Source organism: Trichosurus vulpecula, chromosome 7, assembly GCF_011100635.1.
Source record: "Trichosurus vulpecula isolate mTriVul1 chromosome 7, mTriVul1.pri, whole genome shotgun sequence".
NCBI lineage: Eukaryota > Metazoa > Chordata > Mammalia > Diprotodontia > Phalangeridae > Trichosurus > Trichosurus vulpecula.
In genome coordinates this window covers 137,721,472-137,741,487 of record NC_050579.1, presented here as the reverse complement: position 1 = coordinate 137,741,487, position 20,016 = coordinate 137,721,472, and the positions used below count along the sequence as shown (strand labels likewise).

The window sequence follows — 20,016 nt, the reverse complement described above, 5'->3', positions numbered from 1 at the left end:
TCTAGTGTCTTTACTTTCCCAGTTGTTAACCAAAAATTCAGTATTTCTTTAGTCATATACAAATCACTGAAACATGCCATACCCTCCACTTGTTCTCATATTTTACAGCTTACCCAATTCAAATGAACAGCTGCTTCCCAGAACTCTGAGTCAAACTTAACTTCCATAACTATTTTTCTTAGTACTCTGAGCAGACCTATGCCATGAAATAAATGGTCAAGGCAGTCCTAGCTCAGCAGTTGCTTTTTTCAGAAGCAGACATATGCCAGAGAAGTGAGCCAATTCCCTTTAACTAATAATATTGTTTTGGAGAGCCAAAATGACACAGTATTGATGGGATCATAGCTCATACAGCTGGAAAGGGACCTCAGAGACCATTTAGTTCAACCCCTTCATTTTACACATGAGAAGGGTATCATATAAGTGTTATTTGAAGTCAGGAAGATCTTTATTCAAGCTCAGTTTCTGATACCAAAATGCCAGCTGTCTGTATAAGGCACTTAATCTTTTACTCCAGTGCCCCAGGCAACTCCCTAAGAGTATAAAATATAGATGAGCTGCTGATTTGCATTGGTGGTGGAATTTTCCATCAGGCATAGTCATACTGATCAAATCACAGATCCAGACTAAAAAAATCAGAATGGCCCATGTATATGGAGATGAAGTTTTGTTCTACCATCAGTACAGCATATGCTTTGAATTGTTTTTCCAACCTATAGGCTTTCCCTCCTCACTTTCAAGTTCTTTTCCAGGGCTAAATCATGCCTTAGAATAACTGGTTTGGGGGCGAAGCCAAGATGGTGGCTGGAAAGCAGGGACTAGCATGAGCTCCCTGCCAAGTCCTTCCAAAAACCTATAAAAAATGGCTCTGAACCAATTCTAGAACTGCAGAACACACAAAATAGCAGAGGGAAGCAGGGCTCCAGCCCAGGACAGCCTGGATGGTTGCTGGGTGAGGTCTATCGGGCACGGAGCTGGGAGAGGAGCGGAGCAGAACCCAGCGTGGGTGGCCGCAGGACCAACCAGAGCAGGAGCCGGGCGGAACATGCCCTAGCGCCCTGAATCAGTGAGCTGCAGCAGTTACCAGACTTCTCAATCCACAAACACCAAAGACAACAGAGAAGGTTAGTGGGAAAAGCTGCTGGGAACAGGGTGATAGAGTTCGCGGTTCACCCACCACCCTGGGGGCAGTGGAGGTGGGGCAGCTACAGAACTACAGCTGCAGTTGCTTCCGGCCCCAGGCACATCTGGTGGGAGGAATTAAGTGGCTGATCAGAGCAGGAATGCAGGGCCTGCTGAAGATCTGAGTCAAGTCCAGGTTGGGAGTTCTTGGGGAAGGAGGAGTGCTGGTGTGGTAGAGCTGACTGTAATAGCTCTGAAAACAACAGCGCATCTCCTCAAGCTTGGAACAAAGTACTCTTTACTCTACAAGCAGTCATACCCCAACAAAAAACTCAAGGGTCAAGTAAGGTTGGCTGGGAACATGGCCAGGCAGTGAAAACGCACCCAGATTCAGTCTCAGACTTTGGAATCTTTCTTTGGTGACAAAGAAGACCAAAACATACAGCCAGAAGAAGTCAACAAAATCAAAGAGCCTACAACAAAAGCCTCCAAGAAAAATATGAACTGGTCTCAGGCCATTGAAGAGCTCAAAAAGGATTTGGAAAAGCAAGTTATAGAAGTGGAGGAAAAATTGGGAAGAGAAATGAGAAGGATGCAAGAAAACCATGAAAAACAAGTCAATGACTTGCTAAAGGAGACCCAAAAAAATACTGAAAAATATACTGAGGAAAACAACACCTTAAAAAATAGACTAAGTGAAATGGCAAAAGAGCTCCAAAAAGCCAATGAGGAGAAGAATGCCTTGAAAGGCAGAATTAGACAAATGGAAAAGGAGGTCCAAAACACCACTGAAGAAAATACTACCTTAAAAATGAGATTGGAGCAAGTGGAAGCTAGTGACTTTATGAGAAATCAAGATATTATAAAACAGAACCAAAGGAATGAAAAAGTGGAAGACAATGTGAAATATCTCCTTGGAAAAACCACTGACCTGGAAAATAGATCCAGGAGAGAGAATTTAAAAATTATTGGACTACCTGAAAGCCATGATCAAAAAAGAGCCTAGATATCATCTTTCAAGAAATTATCAAGGAGAACTGCCCTGATATTCTAGAGCCACAGGGCAAAATAGAAATTGAAAGAATCTACAGATTGCCTCCTCAAATAGATCCCAAAAAGAAATCTCCTAGGAATATTGTCGCCAAATTCCAGAGCTCCCAGATCAAGAAGAAAATACTGCAAGCAGTCAGAAAGAAAGAATTTGAGTATTGTGGAAACACAATCAGAATAATCCAAGATTTAGCAGCTTCAGCATTAAGAGATCAAAGGGCTTGGAATACGGTATTCCAGAGGTCAGTGGAGCTAGGATTAAAACCTAGAATCACCTACCCAGCAAAACTGAGCATCATGTTCCAAGGCAAAATATGGATTTTCAATAAAATAGAGGACTTTCAAGCTTTCTCAGTGAAAAGACCAGAGCTGAATAGAAAATTTGACTTTCAAACACAAGAATCAAGAGAAGCATGAAAAGTTAATCAAGAAAAAGAACAAGAAAAAGAAATCGCAAGGGACTTAGTAAAGTTGAACTGTTTTGTTTATATTCCTATGTGGAAAGATGATGTATATGATTCATGAGACCTCAGTGTTAGGGTAGCTGAAGGGAATATGCATATGCATATATATATATATATATATACACACATATATATACATACATATATATTTTTGTGCGTGTGTGTGTTTGTGTGTATGTATGTATATATGTGTGTATATATATACATATAGAGAGAGGGCATAGGGTGAGTAGAAGATGAAGGGATGACATCTAAAAGAAATAAGATCAAATTAAGGGATGAGAGAGGAATATATTGAGAGAGGGAGAAAGGGAGAGAGAGAATGGGGTAAATTATTTCGCATAAAAGTGGCAAGAAAAAGCAGTTCTGTAGGAGGGGAATAGAAGGCAGGTGAGGGGCAATGAGTGAATCTTGCTCTCATCAGGTTTGATCTGAGGAGGGAATACCATACACACTCAATTGGGTATCTTACCCCACAGGAAAGGAGGAAGAAGGTAAAAAAGGGGGGACGATAGAAGGGAGGGCAGATGGGGGAGGAGGTAATCAAAAACAAACACTTTCAAAAGGGGACAGGGTCAAGGGAGAAAATTCAATAAAGGGGGATAGGTTAGGAAGGAGCAAAATATAATTAGTCTTTCACAACATGAGTATTGTGGAAGGGTTTTACATAATGATACGCATGTGACCTATGTTGAATTGCTTGACTTCTTAAGGAGGGTGGGTGGGAAGGGAAGAGGGGAGAGAATTTGGAACTCAAAGTTTTAAAAACAGATGTTCAAAAACAAAAAACAAAGTTTTTGCATGCAACTAGAAAATATGATACACAGGCAGTGGGGCATAGAAGTTTATCTTGCCCTACAAGAAAGTAAGGGAAAAGGGAATGAGAGGGGAGTGGGGTGACAGAAGGGAGGGCTGACTGGGGAACAGGGCAACCAGAATATACGCCATCTTGGAGTGGGGGGGAGGGTAGAAATGGGGAGGAAATTTGTAATTCAAACTCTTGTGAAAATCAATGCTGAAAACTAAATATATTAAATTACATAAACTAAAAAAAAAAGAAAGAATAATTGGTTTGTATTCATGAGAACCCTAATTGTAATGGAATCAAACAATCCTCAGGCATTCTGTAGGGGAGATTTTAAAGTGATATGAATTTTTTAAATTGACAAAACAACTTTAAGTATCGAATTGCTATTCCCTCAAAAGTAATCCCCTTGGGAAGCTGTATACAAGTGCTTTAGTGATGCTGCTGTTGCTCACAGCGTTTTTAGACTTACTCTTTGAAGATAACCTTTAGATCCTGATACTCATTCTTCCCAAGATCCAGGTAAAAGCATCCGCCTTAGAGGATGGATTTTCTTTGTGAAAACAACTAAATGTCATTTGGAACCCCCATCTGGTGAATTAAGTGGCTGATAAAATACTTTTATAGGAGGAGTGAATTTGATGATTTAAAGTAACTTTGAAAAATGTAATTTTGAATAATAGCCATCATCAAAATAAGTGTGTAGCCTCCCAAGGTGTCCTCTTTAAAAGGGATAACACCCAGCTGGATATTTTAAATTGGGCTTTCACGTATTTGTTACAGCAGAGGGGTCTTCTACATATGATTAGGAAGATCTGGTTTTAAATCCTGCCTCTGATACATATTCTTGGTGTGACCATGAACATACATCACTTAATCATTCAACACCCCAGGCAACTCTTTAAGACAATAAATTATAGATAAGAGTTACCTACATTGATGAAGTCACAGGTTCACACTGCACCTTCCCCGACAAAAGTATTAAAAGGCCAGTCATTATTTACAGTTAAATATTATGTACGTTAGTGAGCAAAGAACAAATTAATTAAAACTATAGGAAACTATAATTTTGTCGTGACTTCTGTTGTCATCGTTGTTTGCCCTTTGTACTTAAAGAGGACCAATGACACCACAAGGTTGGATCAAGGCACAGGTGTTCCGTTGTGGCCGATCTTTCCAGTATGAGCTCGGAATGCTCTGCCACAGGTCAGGCACAAAAAGTCTATTTGAACATTTGTGATGGAGATGTCCCCAGTTTTCTGTGTGTCATGTGTCGACCTGAAAGTTTGGCTAAAGGAGGCAAACAAGCTAGGTGATATGTAAATTCATGATGTTTACTCCCTTAGAGCTAGCGGAGCTAGATTACTTGTACAGACAAGGAGCCAGAACATAAGTTCTGTCTGAACAAAAGAATGAGAAGGTTTAAATACATTTTTAGTCCCAACTCAGCGTGCCTGTGTTACTCAATTTTATGATCCCTGTGTATGTTTAACCCTGATACAAGAAAAGCACTTTTCTTAATTGAATAGGTTTTAAATGCAGTAAGTGAAGATAGTTGACAAAGTGTCAATTGAAATTACAACCCAGGATCTCTGTGTTTAATTTGCCATTAACATGCCATAATATAGTATATGCCCGTAAAATATTAAGATAAGAAAAAGTCACATTATTCAAGATAGTTTCTTGGGGTTAAGGGTCTCATCCTTAATGGCCATAGACAGAGAAAAGAATGCTCTTAAGTCAGCCTGATCTGGGCTTGTTGACATAGGAAGAGGTATTCTGTGAGTAAACTCAGAGAACAAACAAGCTTAGGTGCAGGCTCTTCTGCTTGATTATTAGTTCAGGCTCTGGCCCTTATTGAAGTTACTAAATTGATATTAAATGATTGTCACATGTTTCCTTTGTACTTTCGCGATGCTGCTTTGCTCATAGAGCACAGCGCCTTCTTTGATGCAGACACACCATGATGCTGTGCCAGCGTCTCCCATGTCTCACAATTCATACTAAAGTTCTTCAGGGAGACCTTGAGAGAGTCTTTGTACTGTGCCTTTCGACTGTAGGAGTGCTTGCCTTTTGTGAGTTCTCTGTAAAAATAGTGTGTCAGAGTTGTGCTCTCTGCAGTAGAGTTTGAATGCTTAGTAGTTCAGCTGGAGGGAGGACCTCAGTGTCTGGTACCTTATCTTGCCAGGTAGTCTTTCAAACTCTTCCTAGGACAATTCAAATGGAAATGATTCCATTTTCTGGCATGGTGATGGTAGACTGTCCCAAGTTTCATGGGCATACAACAATGAAGTCAGCACATTGGCTCTATAGACCTTCAGTTTGGTATGCAGCCTAATCCCTCTTCTCTTCCACACTTTCTCTCTTTGTAGGCAGTCTTCAAAAGCTTATGAGGCCCCCAAATTATCAAACCTGGCGTTGAGTTTCTCTTTGCTCAGCTGGGCCAATCCTCAGGTGGTAGAAAAATAGACTTGATTTCTAAGGTTATGATCTAAGACTTTTCAGCATTGTGGCACCTTCTAGAGCATGTGCCTTTTTTCTGTTGTGTGCTGCTTTGGCGGTCTGATGAAGCCTATGAATCTCTTCTCAGAATAATCTTTTAAAATACACAGGATTACAAAGGAAATCAATTGTGTTGAAATACATTGATCAAAACTTTTTTTTTTTTAAAAAAAAAAAGGTCCCGTACTCCTTGCTTTAGAGAACCCATGGTCACCTTCACATCATGGTGAGTCATCAAAGTAGGATTTTGGTTAAGAAAAACTCAAACCCATGCCAGCAAAGCAGGAAGGTATAGCCTTTGGGACCTCAACAAATAGATGCCATGTTTCACTATTAGTGTACTATCGGCGGCTTTTATGTGAGTCTGTGATCCAAGGGTAATGTCTTTGCTCTTCAGTTAAATTGAAAGAATGAGATCTCTTGGCTCTATTAACTGTTATTTTCTGTGTAGTCTCTACTTGTATAGGATACAAAAAAAAATTTCCATGCTGAAGCAGCCTATTAAATAAAGAAATTAACATTCAGTAGCCTCTAAGAAAATCTATTGTTTAAGAAGGGAAAAGGATCACTAAAATAATACACAGGTCATACCATAATATAATCGAGATTGTCAACTTTATGTATGATATACCAGACAGTCTTTTTCTTAAAATGGTGCCATTATATCACCAATAGCTGTCTTAGTGCTTTGAGCCATTGGAGCCAGCCTGGACAGAAAATATTGTACAGATAGCCTTGAACAAACCAACTTTGTATTAACAAGACTGATGCAGACATGAAAGCTTTATTGTTAATTTTCTTAATGAAATCATAACTGTAGCCACAATTTTATATGTCCTGATAAAGTATAGGAAACTGAAATCTAGGTCCTGTATCCCACTGCATCATTTTTACTTATTCATGTGTGGAATAAGTATCGTAATAAGCATCCCTAAGCAATGGAAACTGGTAATGGCAATACTGGAATTATAGTCTCCACTTAGAGTAAAAAAGAGAAGCTGGATGTAAATCAGAACTAGGAAGATTAAAGTTGGACTTAGGAAGAACTTTGTCGTTAGAAGTAGATGACTAGTGTAGTCGGTTACCAAGGAATAATGATGTCAGTAGCTAGAATTTATATAACGCTTATAGGTTTCCAGAGTGTTTTAGGGAAGGAAAGGCAATAAGCGTCTATATAGGGCCCACTGTGTTCTAGGCACCGTGCTAAGTATTTTTTTTTTAGCCAATATCTCATCTGAGCCTCACAAGAACGCTGTGAAGTAGATGCTGTTATCATCCCCATTGCCCAGAGACACACAGCTAGTAAGTGTGTTTGAACTTAGGTCTTCCCGACTCACAATACACTAGCAGCTGCTGTACCTGTAAGTATCTGTGTGTGTCTATTCATTTGTTATTTCATATTTAATATATTATTTCATATGTTACATATGTTATGTCACTCGATCCTCACAATAATCTTGTCAGGTAGGTGCTATTATTATTCTCGTCATGAGAAAGATGTTAAGTGACTTATCTAGGGTCAGACAGCTGTTTGAGGCAGGATTTGAACTCAGCTCTCCACATCTGAAGAACCTTAAGTACAGGATCTTCAGCTTAATATAAAGATAATTTTCCAAACAATTAGAGCTGTACAAAAAGTGAAGTGAGCTAACCTGCCATTTAAACAGAGGCTTGGTGATGACTTGCATGGAATATTTTAGATCTGATTCATGTTTAGTGTGTTTGATTAGGTGACCTCTAAAGTCACTTCCAACTCAGTGATTCTAATTATCCCTGCTGCTTTCTAATTAGGATACAGTCGTTTGTATAGTGTATTTCAGGTGGGGCCAGACACAGAGTTTAAATATCCAGAAGTAGAATACCATATATGGTCCCTTGGAATTACATAATAATTCATCCCATGTTTGTATTCATTAAGGTGGTTTTTAGAAGGTCTCATTCTCTCCTTTTTAAAATTTTCCTATCTCGTATCTAGCTAGAAGACGAAATCACAACTTTACGACAAGTGTTAACAGCCAAAGAAAAGCATCTGGTGGAAATAAAACAAAAACTCGGCATGAATCTGATGAATGAGTTGAAACAGAATTTTAGCAAAGGCTGGCATGAAATGCAGACCACGACTGCGTAAGTACAGAATTCACAACACTTCCAACCCATTCATTCTTCCTGTTCCTTTTAATGTATTTTTTCTCTGCAGCTTTTCATTAGTACTTTTCAGCTGCATAAAAAAGCATCACTTTCCTGGGAGGAAATGGAGAGTATCACTTTGTCAGCCGAGTAGTACATCAGGCAGAAATCCTGCAACTTGAGCTCAGGGGTCTTCCAAGTGGAGACTGAGGCATGATGACAAGGGGTGGCACAAGATGTAGCACATCCCTCCCTCCTAGCAAAAGCCTGTCATGGCTTGTGTCCAACATAGCTACATTACTGTCTTCACCCATTCTTGTACAGTGCTTGCCACGCAGTGCCCAGGGCCCAACTGCTGGCCTCCTACGGCTGCTCAGGGCTTTTACAGCCCAAACACGGTAACCTAGGCACATGTAGCAGCTGTGAAGGCAAAATACTCTACCCAGCATTCTCATACCTTGTTCCTCAGATCACTTCTTGGCTTGCAACAGGTGCCCCTCAATGAGTAAGCTTTGCATTCTGCAGTAGGAACTGGCAAAATTCTCCTTCCTCCAAACCTTTTCTGTGGAACAGAGTGAGTTATACAAGATGTGCAGATAGGGTGGGTTGTAAACAGCATTACAGATCTCCTTATGTTATCTTTCCTCCAAATACACCCCTTTTTCAATCCTCCCTATTGCTATTGAGGGTACCATCATCCTTTCAGTTACTCAGGCTTACATTCTTGTTGTCATCTTTACCTCTTCATTCTTCCTTACCCCAAATTGCAAATTAGCTACCTGTGCAGCTGTAAATCCATCTCTCCCACTCATAGTCACTGCCCTAGTTCAGGGCCTTGTTGTGTACATCTCACCTGGACTATTGTAGTAGCTTTAGTCTTCCTGCCTCAAATCTCTTCACTCTTCAATCCATCCTCCACACAGCAACTAATCTTATTTTGCAGGTCTGATATCACTACCCTGCTTGATAAACCAGTGGCTCCCAATATTCTCTAGGATCAATTATTATCTCATCTTTTTTATTCTCTAAGTTTATAATGTAGATAGTGATTAATATATTCATACATGTATATAACTTATAAACAAGTAGATATATACATATTGAGGGTGTATGTTAAAAAATTTTTTTGCTGATAAGAAATGCATGATCAAAAATGTTTGGAGACCACTGCTCTACATGCTCAAAATTCTACTCATCTTTCCTTCCCCACATCTTCTGCCTTTTGAGGAAGATTCAAGGTTTTTGGCTGTTTTTTTAAAACTTGGTTACTGGTAGTGGTATTAAATATGTTTTCTCAATTAGGTTTTTTTTTGTTTTCCTAATTAAAATTTTAGAAGGAACCTTGTTCCTTTGCCCAGAATACTTTTTTACGCATACTAGATTGCTGCCTGGCTTGGTCATTCTCAATCAACATTTGGAGTGTGAGCAGATGTGTGCACTATTTAAAATTTCCTAGCAATTTCAGAGAAATCATGTAGGCAATTTAAAAACACTTAGCTTTTTCCAACTTGCTTCAACACCACGAAGGTGAATATTCAAAACAGCATTTAGGACAATCTTAGTAACTCCTTCCTACTTTACTACTACTTCTACAAGTCACTTAACCTGGCTGCACAGTGAACACCTTGTAATTTTAACTGCATAGCTTGTTTTTGGTCTTGGATCACTGCCATAGCTACAGATGATGGGACTCCCTCTAAAATCCATCTGTAGTCTTCAGTTTAGTGTAGTCGGTGACCTGCAGAGAGTCAGCCAATCACTCAAAGTTACTAATATTTATAATGTCCCCTTTACTTGAAGTATTCTTATACTTAGGGTTCATCTGGGAAGTCTCTGTTGTTAGATTCTATCACATATTCTGAAAATGCAGAAGAAAAAAAAAGTGCAGTAGAGACTTCATTGAACTTGGAGCTAGGAGCCCTGCGTGTAGTCCTTGCTGTGCCGTTTAACATGGAGCCCTTAGACACAGAGCCATCTGAAAGTGAGCACCTGGAGGACTTTGCATAAGAACACCTGTTTTGTGCCTTGTTTGATGTTCAGTGATCAGAGGCTCATTGAATGAAGTTATCTCTGTAGTTCCTTCTATCATAAAATCTGACATAAGCTTAAGATGAGAGTCTCCGTGTTGGAAGAGAGCCTTTAAGGTTGGATTTTATTCAGCTGAAGTGAATACTTTTTTATAATCAGAAGACATAGCAGGATTTGGGGTTCTGTATACTTTTCATTTAGTTGTTTGACTGAGAAGACAAGATCTGCTATAAACTGTTAAAACCTAGCTTGTTTCCTTATATATTTCTTGAAAGATATCATACTCCATGCACAGACCATTCTCATAATAATTGTATAGAAATGAAAAAGTAGTTATATGTTCTTGTAAGTGTTGATGTTATCTTAATCACTCTTTTTTATATTAATACCATCTGTGTTAATAATACCATTAGTACAAAACCGGTAATTTTATATTAATAACGAATACCAATAAATATTATTTCTTTCCATTCTTTTCCTTATTCAAATATCTTGAACACTGATACCTCAGGTCTAGTCCCCTGAAATGAAGACTGACCTCTGTGATGATTAATCTAAATTAAATTTATAATAATTGAAATCCATCCTAAAATCGGGCTTAGATATGTGACTCAGGCATTTCTGTTAGGATTCCCAGCTATATCCTGATAGAACCAAGAGTTCCATATGATGAAATCAATTTGTGGAATGGGCTCTTTCTTGGCCATCATCCTTTGGTCCAACCAGGAGCAAAGCTTGTATTATGCACAGAGTGGCTAGTTTTTAAGTATACCATTTTAGGGGTGCTGGAAGGTCTGAAAATAGCTCTATAATAGGCCTATTACCTAATGCCTAGGATTCTAACTATTAAAGGCTCTACTGTCAGCCCCATTTCAAAATGCAGTGGGAAAATTAGGGCCCTATAATGCTGTAGCAAGTATTAATTTATCAGATACACTAGCAAAGAGCTAGTTGTTTTATGTGTTTGAGGATGCTGTGCTTCCTGGAGGAGAGGGGGCCTAACTGGAAGAATGTGGCAGAGAGTCCTAGAAGCATTGACTTTCCTGCCACCTAGGCTCTCTGTACTCTGGAAAAGAAGTGATAAAATGAGAGGTAGGTAGGTTCCCAGAAAGAAACTAAACAGTTTAACTTAAGGCAAGATCCTGGTCCTGATTACAGCTTTTAGCAGGGGACAGGAGTGCTTTTCAGGGTAGGTAGGCCGGCTAAATCTGTCAATTCTAGGACAGAGAATAAGTAGGTAAGCAAACAATCAAGATTTTTCTCCAGCTAAGAGTTTGAGTTGCTTGTGCCCTCCTTGTTTTTAAGAGAGATCAAGCTCATATTTATTATATTATTAATTTAATGAATATTAAACCTATATGTTTTAACCACCATACTAATAATATTGTTTCTCAAAATTGCTTGCTTTCAACTATCTATTCCATAGTTGTTGCCAATGGGCCAATTTACATCTTAGTGATAGTATTAATGGGAAAAGTCAGGTCTATCAAGATAACAGAATCCTATTAGACGTACTGCTTTCCTTTTATGCTGTCATCTGAGACTATCTCTTGGCACTAACAGGGCAGGATATCAGGTCCAATACCCTTTTCTGTGGCTGGGGAGCTTCAGGGGTGGGCAGATGAAGTGAGTGCATAGAGAGGACCCAGAAAGGTACTTTCACCTGGCTTGACAGGAGATGTAGTCTTATTTCATTAGTTGGACTATGCTGTCTCTGTTAAGTTAGAGAGGGACCCTCATTTTGCCTAAAGCTTGAGGCCGGTAATGGTTTCTAACACATCTGTCACAAAAGAGAGAGTGACTTCAAAGTGTATTTAAGCCAGCACTTCTCTTCCAGGCATATTTAATGAGCACAAGCTGTACAGAAGTCAGGATAGCCCACACATTAAATATTTACAAAATACTCTGTGTTTGAACTCTGACATAAGTATACAACCCATATCCTTGTTGGTTGAGCTTCTCAACCACCGATGATGGGTAATGGAGCATAGTATTGTTGTCAATATTAGTGTTGTGTTACGGCAGGGTTGATCTCAGAACTGCCAGTAAAGCTAGAAGGCTTACTATGCAGGCACACGTATTTCTTATCTTTGTTTTTAATTCTTATCACCTTTTTAATCAAATCAGGAAAGGTTTTTATTTGGGAGGGTGAGGGGAGTGGGGCCCAGACCCATGATTACACTTGTCTAGGGAATGCCAGCTGAGGAAACAGAGCAGCCTTGGCTCACGTAGCCCTGCGCCTTCTCTGCGGTGCGGCTGTAGAGTCTTTCCCTTTCCCAGCTACATGCAGTCAGTGTGTGGCAGAGCCAAGCCGTGAACTCAAGGCCTCCCTGCCCCTGTGCCTCTGTGCAGAGCTTGTTCTCCATCTTGCCATTGCCCCTCAGGGTTTTCATCTAATCTTAGAATCAATTTGGTGAATTGAGATTAAGATATTAAGCTTCACACACTATAAAACATGGTTTGGTTTGGTTTTGTGGACCATATTTATGATTTCATTGTTGTGGGGAACACTTGTTTGGAAACTCCTTCTACCAGTGCAGACCTGCACTGTGTCTGTAAAGGAAAGATTCTGAGAGTTGTCTGATACACCGAGAGATGATGTGGCACATCCGCGATCAACCTCCATGGGCCAGAGGCAAAACTTCAATCCTAACTTGGTGTCCTAACTTCCAAGGGGATGCTCTGTCCATTATGCCATTTTGGGGTAGAAAAGTGAGGGAAAGAAGGGGAATAAACATTTTTATAGCACCTAACGGCCTACTTATGTGCTTTACAACTGTTATCTCATGACCTCTACAACAACCCTGTAAGTTAGGTGCTGTTTTACATTTGAGGAAACTAAGGCAAACTGAGGTTACATGACTTGCCCAGAGTCACAAAGCCGGTAAGCATCTGAAGCCAGATTTGAATGCAGGTGTTCCTGAGTCCAGGCATAGTACTCTATCCACTATGCCACCTAGCTGCTTCTAAATAATAAAATTCACTTTGAAAATGATTTGTTATATTTAGTAACATTGAGTATGCTGTAATCATGAACATTACGTGGCATTAAAAAATAATTTCCTAAATAGGAAATGCCTTTACCCATTCAAGCTATTTTAATAAACAGCAGAGGATTTGTTTCAGACCAGTGTAATATACTAAATCTCTCTTAAAAATTTTTATTTAACATTTTTTACTTCATAATAATAACATTGAGTCTAACTTATTTCAAATTAAGAACGTTACTAAAGAAGAATTAACAAGAAAACAGATGTGATAAAAATAGTAATTTATAAAATATGATATAATATGAATTAATATATTTTTCTGAAAAAAGCAATAAATCATGAAAATGATTTTATTGAGGAAATAGATTGCTATGCATTGCTGAACATATCAAAATTAATTATGATGGCAAAAAATCTCAACAGTCTAGTGAGTTATTTACAATTCTATTTTTACTTTAGACTCCTAGTAAAGTTGAAGAGTATTCTGTAAAATGAAGTTTTTCCATTGGTTTCCATGGTAAAAAAAAAAAGCAATGAATTTCTACCTCTTTATCTCCAATAAACTACATTTTAAAATTCTGTAAAGTAGTGACCGGTTTTATGGAATGTTGGAAATTGCCTTATATTCCAGAAGAGAGAGTTTTGCTCTGGTATTATCCTGCCTCAGGGACTCCTATCAAATGTTAGTCTCACCCGAAGCACCTCCATCCTTAAAGTCTCAAGCCTTCTTCCCCTTAGACATTGTGCATTATAATGTCTGAGCATCTTTTGTCTGTACACCTGCAGTTCCTGTAAATGAACTGAGCTCCATTTCCTTCCCCTTTTCCTGCTTGCTTAACAATATCTAATTGAACTTTTCTGTATTATAATGTTTCTCTACTGCATGAGGTCATGATGAGCTGGAATGTCAATTTCTTGAACTTAAGGGCTTCAGTTTATCACTGAAGGTGCTGGAAGATGTGTTCAATTTTATTAGCATTTAGCTGGTCAGTGATTACAAAGGTAGATTTAAACTTTGGGTTACTAGAATGAGATAAACCAAAAGCAACAAAGGCTATATTGTATTAATTTCCCTTTTCCAAACTGAAAGTATCATTTATTTGTAGATCTAAGTAACCCTGAATATGGGGGAAATACAATGTTAATAAATCTTAAAAAGCACAGGTGTGTGTATGTATATTATATATATAATGTATGTGTATGTATACGTATGTACATATATATATATATATATATATATATATATATATATATATATATATATATATACATATATATATTCTACCCACTATGGAACCAAAAGCCTGGGTGGGGTGGAGCTTGATACATTTCAATAATAGCATCAAGAACCACCCTGCTCCAGCCCAGTAAAGAAGTAGATAATTTCTTGTCCAAAGTCCTGCATCATCCTTTTTAGTTTTTGTCAAAAAGCCATTGTTGATTAAATTTAAAAACTGACTTTTATATATGTATGCATCTTTGCAAAAAACAAGTCTGAAATCCAAATAAACCTGAAAATCCATTCATAAACTTTGAGGTGTTCATGAAAATGTTTCTGGCTAGGTCCATTCTTACTCTGTCACTTAAATAATCCATGATATCATTTGGTATGGATATTCTCTTCCAGAGATGACTTTTTTGGCCATGAAAACTTTTTTTAAAACAATAACTAAAGACTTTTTACTCTTCCACCACCAGGAGAAAAATTGCTTCTTTGCCATAAAGAAGCATTGTGGAGCCAAGTCCAGAATACTGGACTTAGCATGAGAAGATTCTAGTCTAGAATCTGACATTCATTTTTTTAAATTTAGTATTTTATTTTTCCCAATTACGTGTAAAAACTATTTTCAGCATTTGTTTTTAAAATTGAGTTCCAAATTCCCTCCCTGCTTCCCCCCTCTCCATTGAGTCAATTTGATGTAGGTTATACATGGGTAGTCATATAAAACATATTTCCATATTAGTCATGTTGTGAAAGAAAACATAGACCAAAATTTTAAAAACAACAAGAAAAATAAAGTAAAAACAAAGTATTCTTCCATCTGTATTCAGACTCCATCAGTTCATTCTCTGGAGATGGATAGCATTTTTCATCATAAATCCTTCAGAATTGTCTTGGATCATTATATTGTTGAGAAGAGCTAAGCCATTCACAGATGGTCATCTTACAATATTGCTGTTACTGTTTACATTGTTCTCCTGGTTCTACTCATTTCACTTTGCATCTGTTCGTGTAGGACTTTCCTAGAATCTGATGCTCATTAACTGTGAAAAAGAAAAGGAAGATATACTAGGAAGAGAAACTTAAACAGAACTAAAATTCTGAGTCCTAGTTCTTTACCAGACATTTGACTTTGGACAAGCCACTTCACTTTGCTAGGTGTTAGCTTCCTCATTTGTAAAATGAGGGTATTAAACTAGATAATTTTTACTGACTCTTTGAGCCCTTCACATTCTGTAAAGTCACTTAAATTTCTCTAACCTTGTCTGTCAAATGAGAATAATAATCTTTATGCCATAGACCTCACAGATTTGTTCTCCAGATCCAATTAGATTATGCTTGTAAAAGCTCCCTGTAAATGTAAACTATTACTGTCAAGAAGCTACCACTCTCATAAAGAAATAGAGCTGGTTTCCCTAGACAAGTATCACATCTCAGGCTGGAGTTTAATTTTACTGAAAGTATCTAAATTTTTGTCTACATCTGGAGGAAAGTGACCGGCAGTCCTGGATTACACTGATCTGGTATTTAAATTAGCAATTTCTGCTATATCTGGGATTTAAATTAGCAATTTCTGCTATGTTGTAATTAGTTCGTAGCAATTTTAAAACCCCCCACAACTTTGTACAGTACATGTATTAATTTTTTGTGTTAAAGAACAAGGAATCCACTAATGTCAAGAATGCATTTTGGAAAAATGAACACTTAGGAGAAATTATGATGGTGATGAGGAAATTTTGACCTGGGTTTTTATTTAATGTCAGTTCAGAAATAATTACGCACAATGAAGTTGAACATTACATATACATTCAATAATCCTTGCAGTTACTTTCTGACCTTAGCTCCAAGTCATTGATCACTCAGGTACTCTCTGGGCATTCTGTGAATCCCATCCTGACTGGACAGAATCCCCGAAGAATGCTTGAAATCCCAGGACGGACACTGGCGTTGAATCCTTAGTGCCTCTGCTCTGTGTGCCTTTCTTCTATAAAGCTGTTTGGTGCCTAATTACAGCAGTCTAACCAGCTTCCCTAAGCCCAGCTGTCATTCAAAATCCCCAAACAGTACACCAATCCCTGCCCCCACTTCCTCATGAAATACTGTGCCCACTGCAATTAGCCATGTTTGATTGAGACTCCTTTAGGTTTTCTAAATCTAACATTATATTAAATCTTTTGATTTTTTTAAAATAAAAAGTTGGCATATGAAAGGTTTCAAGTAAGAACTATAGTAAAGAATCTGACCATTTAAGGCAGCCTTAACACTAAACAGATTAGGCAGATACCTACCTGGTATGGATTTTTTTTAATACTACCAAACATTCCTTTTAAACAAAATTCCCTAGAAAAAGTACTTTTGCTTCTCACAAAGTAAAAATGAGTCAGAGCTGAAGAAAGGATGTTCACTGGCCTCTGGAAAACTTTTATCTTCTGGCATGGCCATGTTGCTGAGGGAAAGGGACCTGAAGAAAAAAATAAAAGAATTAGAGAATGTTAGACGTAGTTAGGATCTCAGAGATCATCTGTCTAGTCCTTCTCTCTTCTTTTACCTATAAGGAAGCTTGAGTCCAAGAGAAGAGAAATGATTTTTTACCACAGTGACAAAGCTAGTCCTATCTAGGGTTCTTTCTGCCTCCAATCTACAGGACTCTTCAGCTGGGTGGCACAACCAGTAGAGGTCTGGACAACATGAGTTCAAATTTGGCCTCAGAAATTTGCCAACTGTGTGACCCTGGGCAAGTTACTTAACCTCTCTGCCTCAGTTTCCTCATCTGCAAAACGAGAGTAATAATAACTGCTACCTCCTGTGTTGTGAGGACAAAATGTGATATTTGTAAAGCTCTATACGAACTCGAGCTAGTTCAGAACTTTGACTGCAATGGCCACTCAGGCCTTAAAGCTCTGCAGAAACTCAAGCTAGCTCAGAACTGTTATGTTATTTTTAATGGCAGAATAGGGATTAGAACCCATCTCCTATTTTAGTGTTATTTCAGTTCCATCACACTGCCTCATTGGTGAAGGTTCTAAAGACAGCATCTCTTAAGGTGTTTGGTTTCTACTGGCTTTGACTTCTAAGAGCTCAATGGAAAACCCTTCTATAGTCAATCCCTTTATGTAACACCACTCAGTATTTGATTCAGCAGCTTGCATTAATAAGGTTCTTTCAAACGTCAGGCATTTTCTTGAACTCTGTGGTTGGTTTTATGGCTGAGAAAGGGGTATTTCTTTTTTCAGGCAACCTGATAGAACACAAAATGCCAGGGACCAAGGACTCGTTCTTAATCTCCCTGCATGTCGCTGTTATTGGTGGGCATGTGGAGTTGAAATAGAAATGCAATCAATAGGACTTCCCAGAGTCTGGGCCTTTTAGAATAGCAGGGGGCATATGCACTAATACAAACTCTTCTTTTTTTTTCTTTAATACTCAATAATTGCATTTATAATGAGATATTAGAGCTAGGTTAATGCTTGCTGGTATTTTAAAGTTAATAACTTGGTGTATAAAAATTGCTGTGTTTCTCTCACTTAAAAATGTACACTGACAATTACTTTGAACAACTTTTCCTGATATAGATTAAGATAATTTTCCCTCTAAGAAAAAATTCCCAAGGAGGGTTTGTATGGGGGAGATGAACATCATTAATCACATCCAGAGAAGGAAAGGCTCTATCTGTAGAAGACCAAAATCACCATTTGTTGATGTGGTCAGTTCTGTGGAAAAGAATTTTTTAAATTGATGGTTTCTATTTTGAGAAATTTTAAAATGCCATTTCCTTATACTTGGAGATTTCCGTTGTTATTGTTTTTATTTCATTCCCACCCACTAGCCCAGAAGCCAGAACCCTAAAATTAGTTGAATTGGTAAATTCACAAAAGAATTAGGAGTGGGGTGGAAGGTTGGGGTTGAGTAACCCTTGAAAACTTTTCTCAAGCCTTTAGCTCTTGGCCTTTTGGGACTTTTATTTTTTTCAGAAGAATTGACATGGATCAAGAACCACATTTGGAAACGCTGAATCGGTCACTTAATAAGCATGTATTAAGTACCTATTATGTGCCAGATAACTATGATGCGGACTGGGGATACAAATACAAATCTGAAACTGTTCCTGCCCTCAAGGAGCTTACAGTGTATTGGAGAATACAACAAAACTATGAGAATGATGTCCAGGTCTAGTTTAGATCTTGGAGCCACCTAGGTGTTACAGTAGATAGTGTCAGTTCTGGAGTCAGGAAGACTGAATTCATCAGACACTAGCTGTATGACCCTGGACAAGTCACATGACCTTCAAAAACTAATCTTTTGCTAGAGATTGCTGAAAATATACTTTTCTGCATACAGTTCTTTATAACAAAACATTAATTCTGATATACTTTGCCTAACATAGTAACCATGAAATAACTCATAAAACGCAGTATACAAAATAAAATTGGTAACATGCAAAAACATTTTTTTCTTGCCAGTAATTCCATAAAATTTGGTGACCTTTTGTGCTAACATCTCAAAAAATTTATTTTAGACAATATTCATTTTCCTAACACATGAAATCTATGGTACCGTAAATACTATACAGAAAATAAAATTCTTAAAAATTAAAACATTTTTTAAACTGACTCTTACCTTCCATTGCATCAGATGACAGTGTGAGATGTTGTACTGTATACTGTACTGCAGTAAACCTCTCTACCTTATCTGCCCCTGAAAACCAAGGGAGAGGTTGCTGGGACTTTAGTCTCTGTTGTCAGAAGATGCTGAGACTGGCAGTTATCACCTCTGACACTTGGTCCTTTACAGCTAGGGGATGGTGTTGGAGATCATGAAGGACATACCAGTCTGAAATAATCCTTCCATCATGTCTGCTTTGTGCACCATTTGAGATCCTTTAAGGTTCTCAGCTTTTCACAGCATAGCCGAGATGAGTTGACATTTAACTTTGAGGCTACAATCGATGATGGTATCAACAGCCTTGATGTCTCTAGCCCAGCTGGTCCATTTTCCCAGGCTGCCCTAATAGGATACCAGCTGCTCCAGAAACTTGTATGCATCATGCCTCTCATTTTTTTCTCTCCAGTGCACAGCCGAGTTGCATAGTTGCCAATGCAAAAGTTGCATAGTTGCCAATGCAAAAGTAAAGATGAGGTTACTGATAAAATCATGCAAATGATTGAAGTTGCAAAAGCTAAACATGTGAATGTTGAAAGTTGACTGTAATTCCTTTTTATGAAAGCTGTATGTGACTTATTGGGAACCACTTGCACAAGACTTGGACATAACTTTGTCTTACAGAATTGATGGCATTTTTCACTCTCCTGGGAATGTCACATACATTGCTTCATAAAGTATTGGAAGAATTATGGGTTTTAAGTAAATCATTCATTACTAACATCAGAAGTGATTTTCTGATTTCTCTTTTCAACTTAAATAATTAGGTCATGTTGCCTTCTTAATATATTTTACCAATCATAAGGCTATAAAGTGTCTTGAAATCATTGTGTGTATGGGAGGGGGGAACCAAATTTACTTTTTATTTTTCATTTAATCAACTTTACAAGGAAAAGAAATTCAAATGAGCTTCAATGGTAATGTTTAATTATATAGTTCACATTTCTATAAGCACAGCAAGATTTATGACAAGCTTTCTTTACAGCAACACTATGAGGTGTAGATAATGCAAGTTTTATCTGCCCCATTTTATAGTTGAGGAAACCA

The 20,016-nt window shown here is 38.0% G+C and overlaps 1 protein-coding gene across 1 annotated transcript in view; it reads left to right on the top strand.

Moving 5' to 3' along the window:
* TPD52L1 (TPD52 like 1) overlaps positions 1–20,016 on the top strand; it is a 164,955-nt gene that overhangs the window by 101,674 nt on the left and 43,265 nt on the right. The window contains exon 3 of the mRNA XM_036767071.1: positions 7,919–8,067. Coding sequence (XP_036622966.1) covers positions 7,919–8,067 — 149 coding nt within the window. The remainder of the gene's footprint in view (positions 1–7,918; positions 8,068–20,016) is intronic.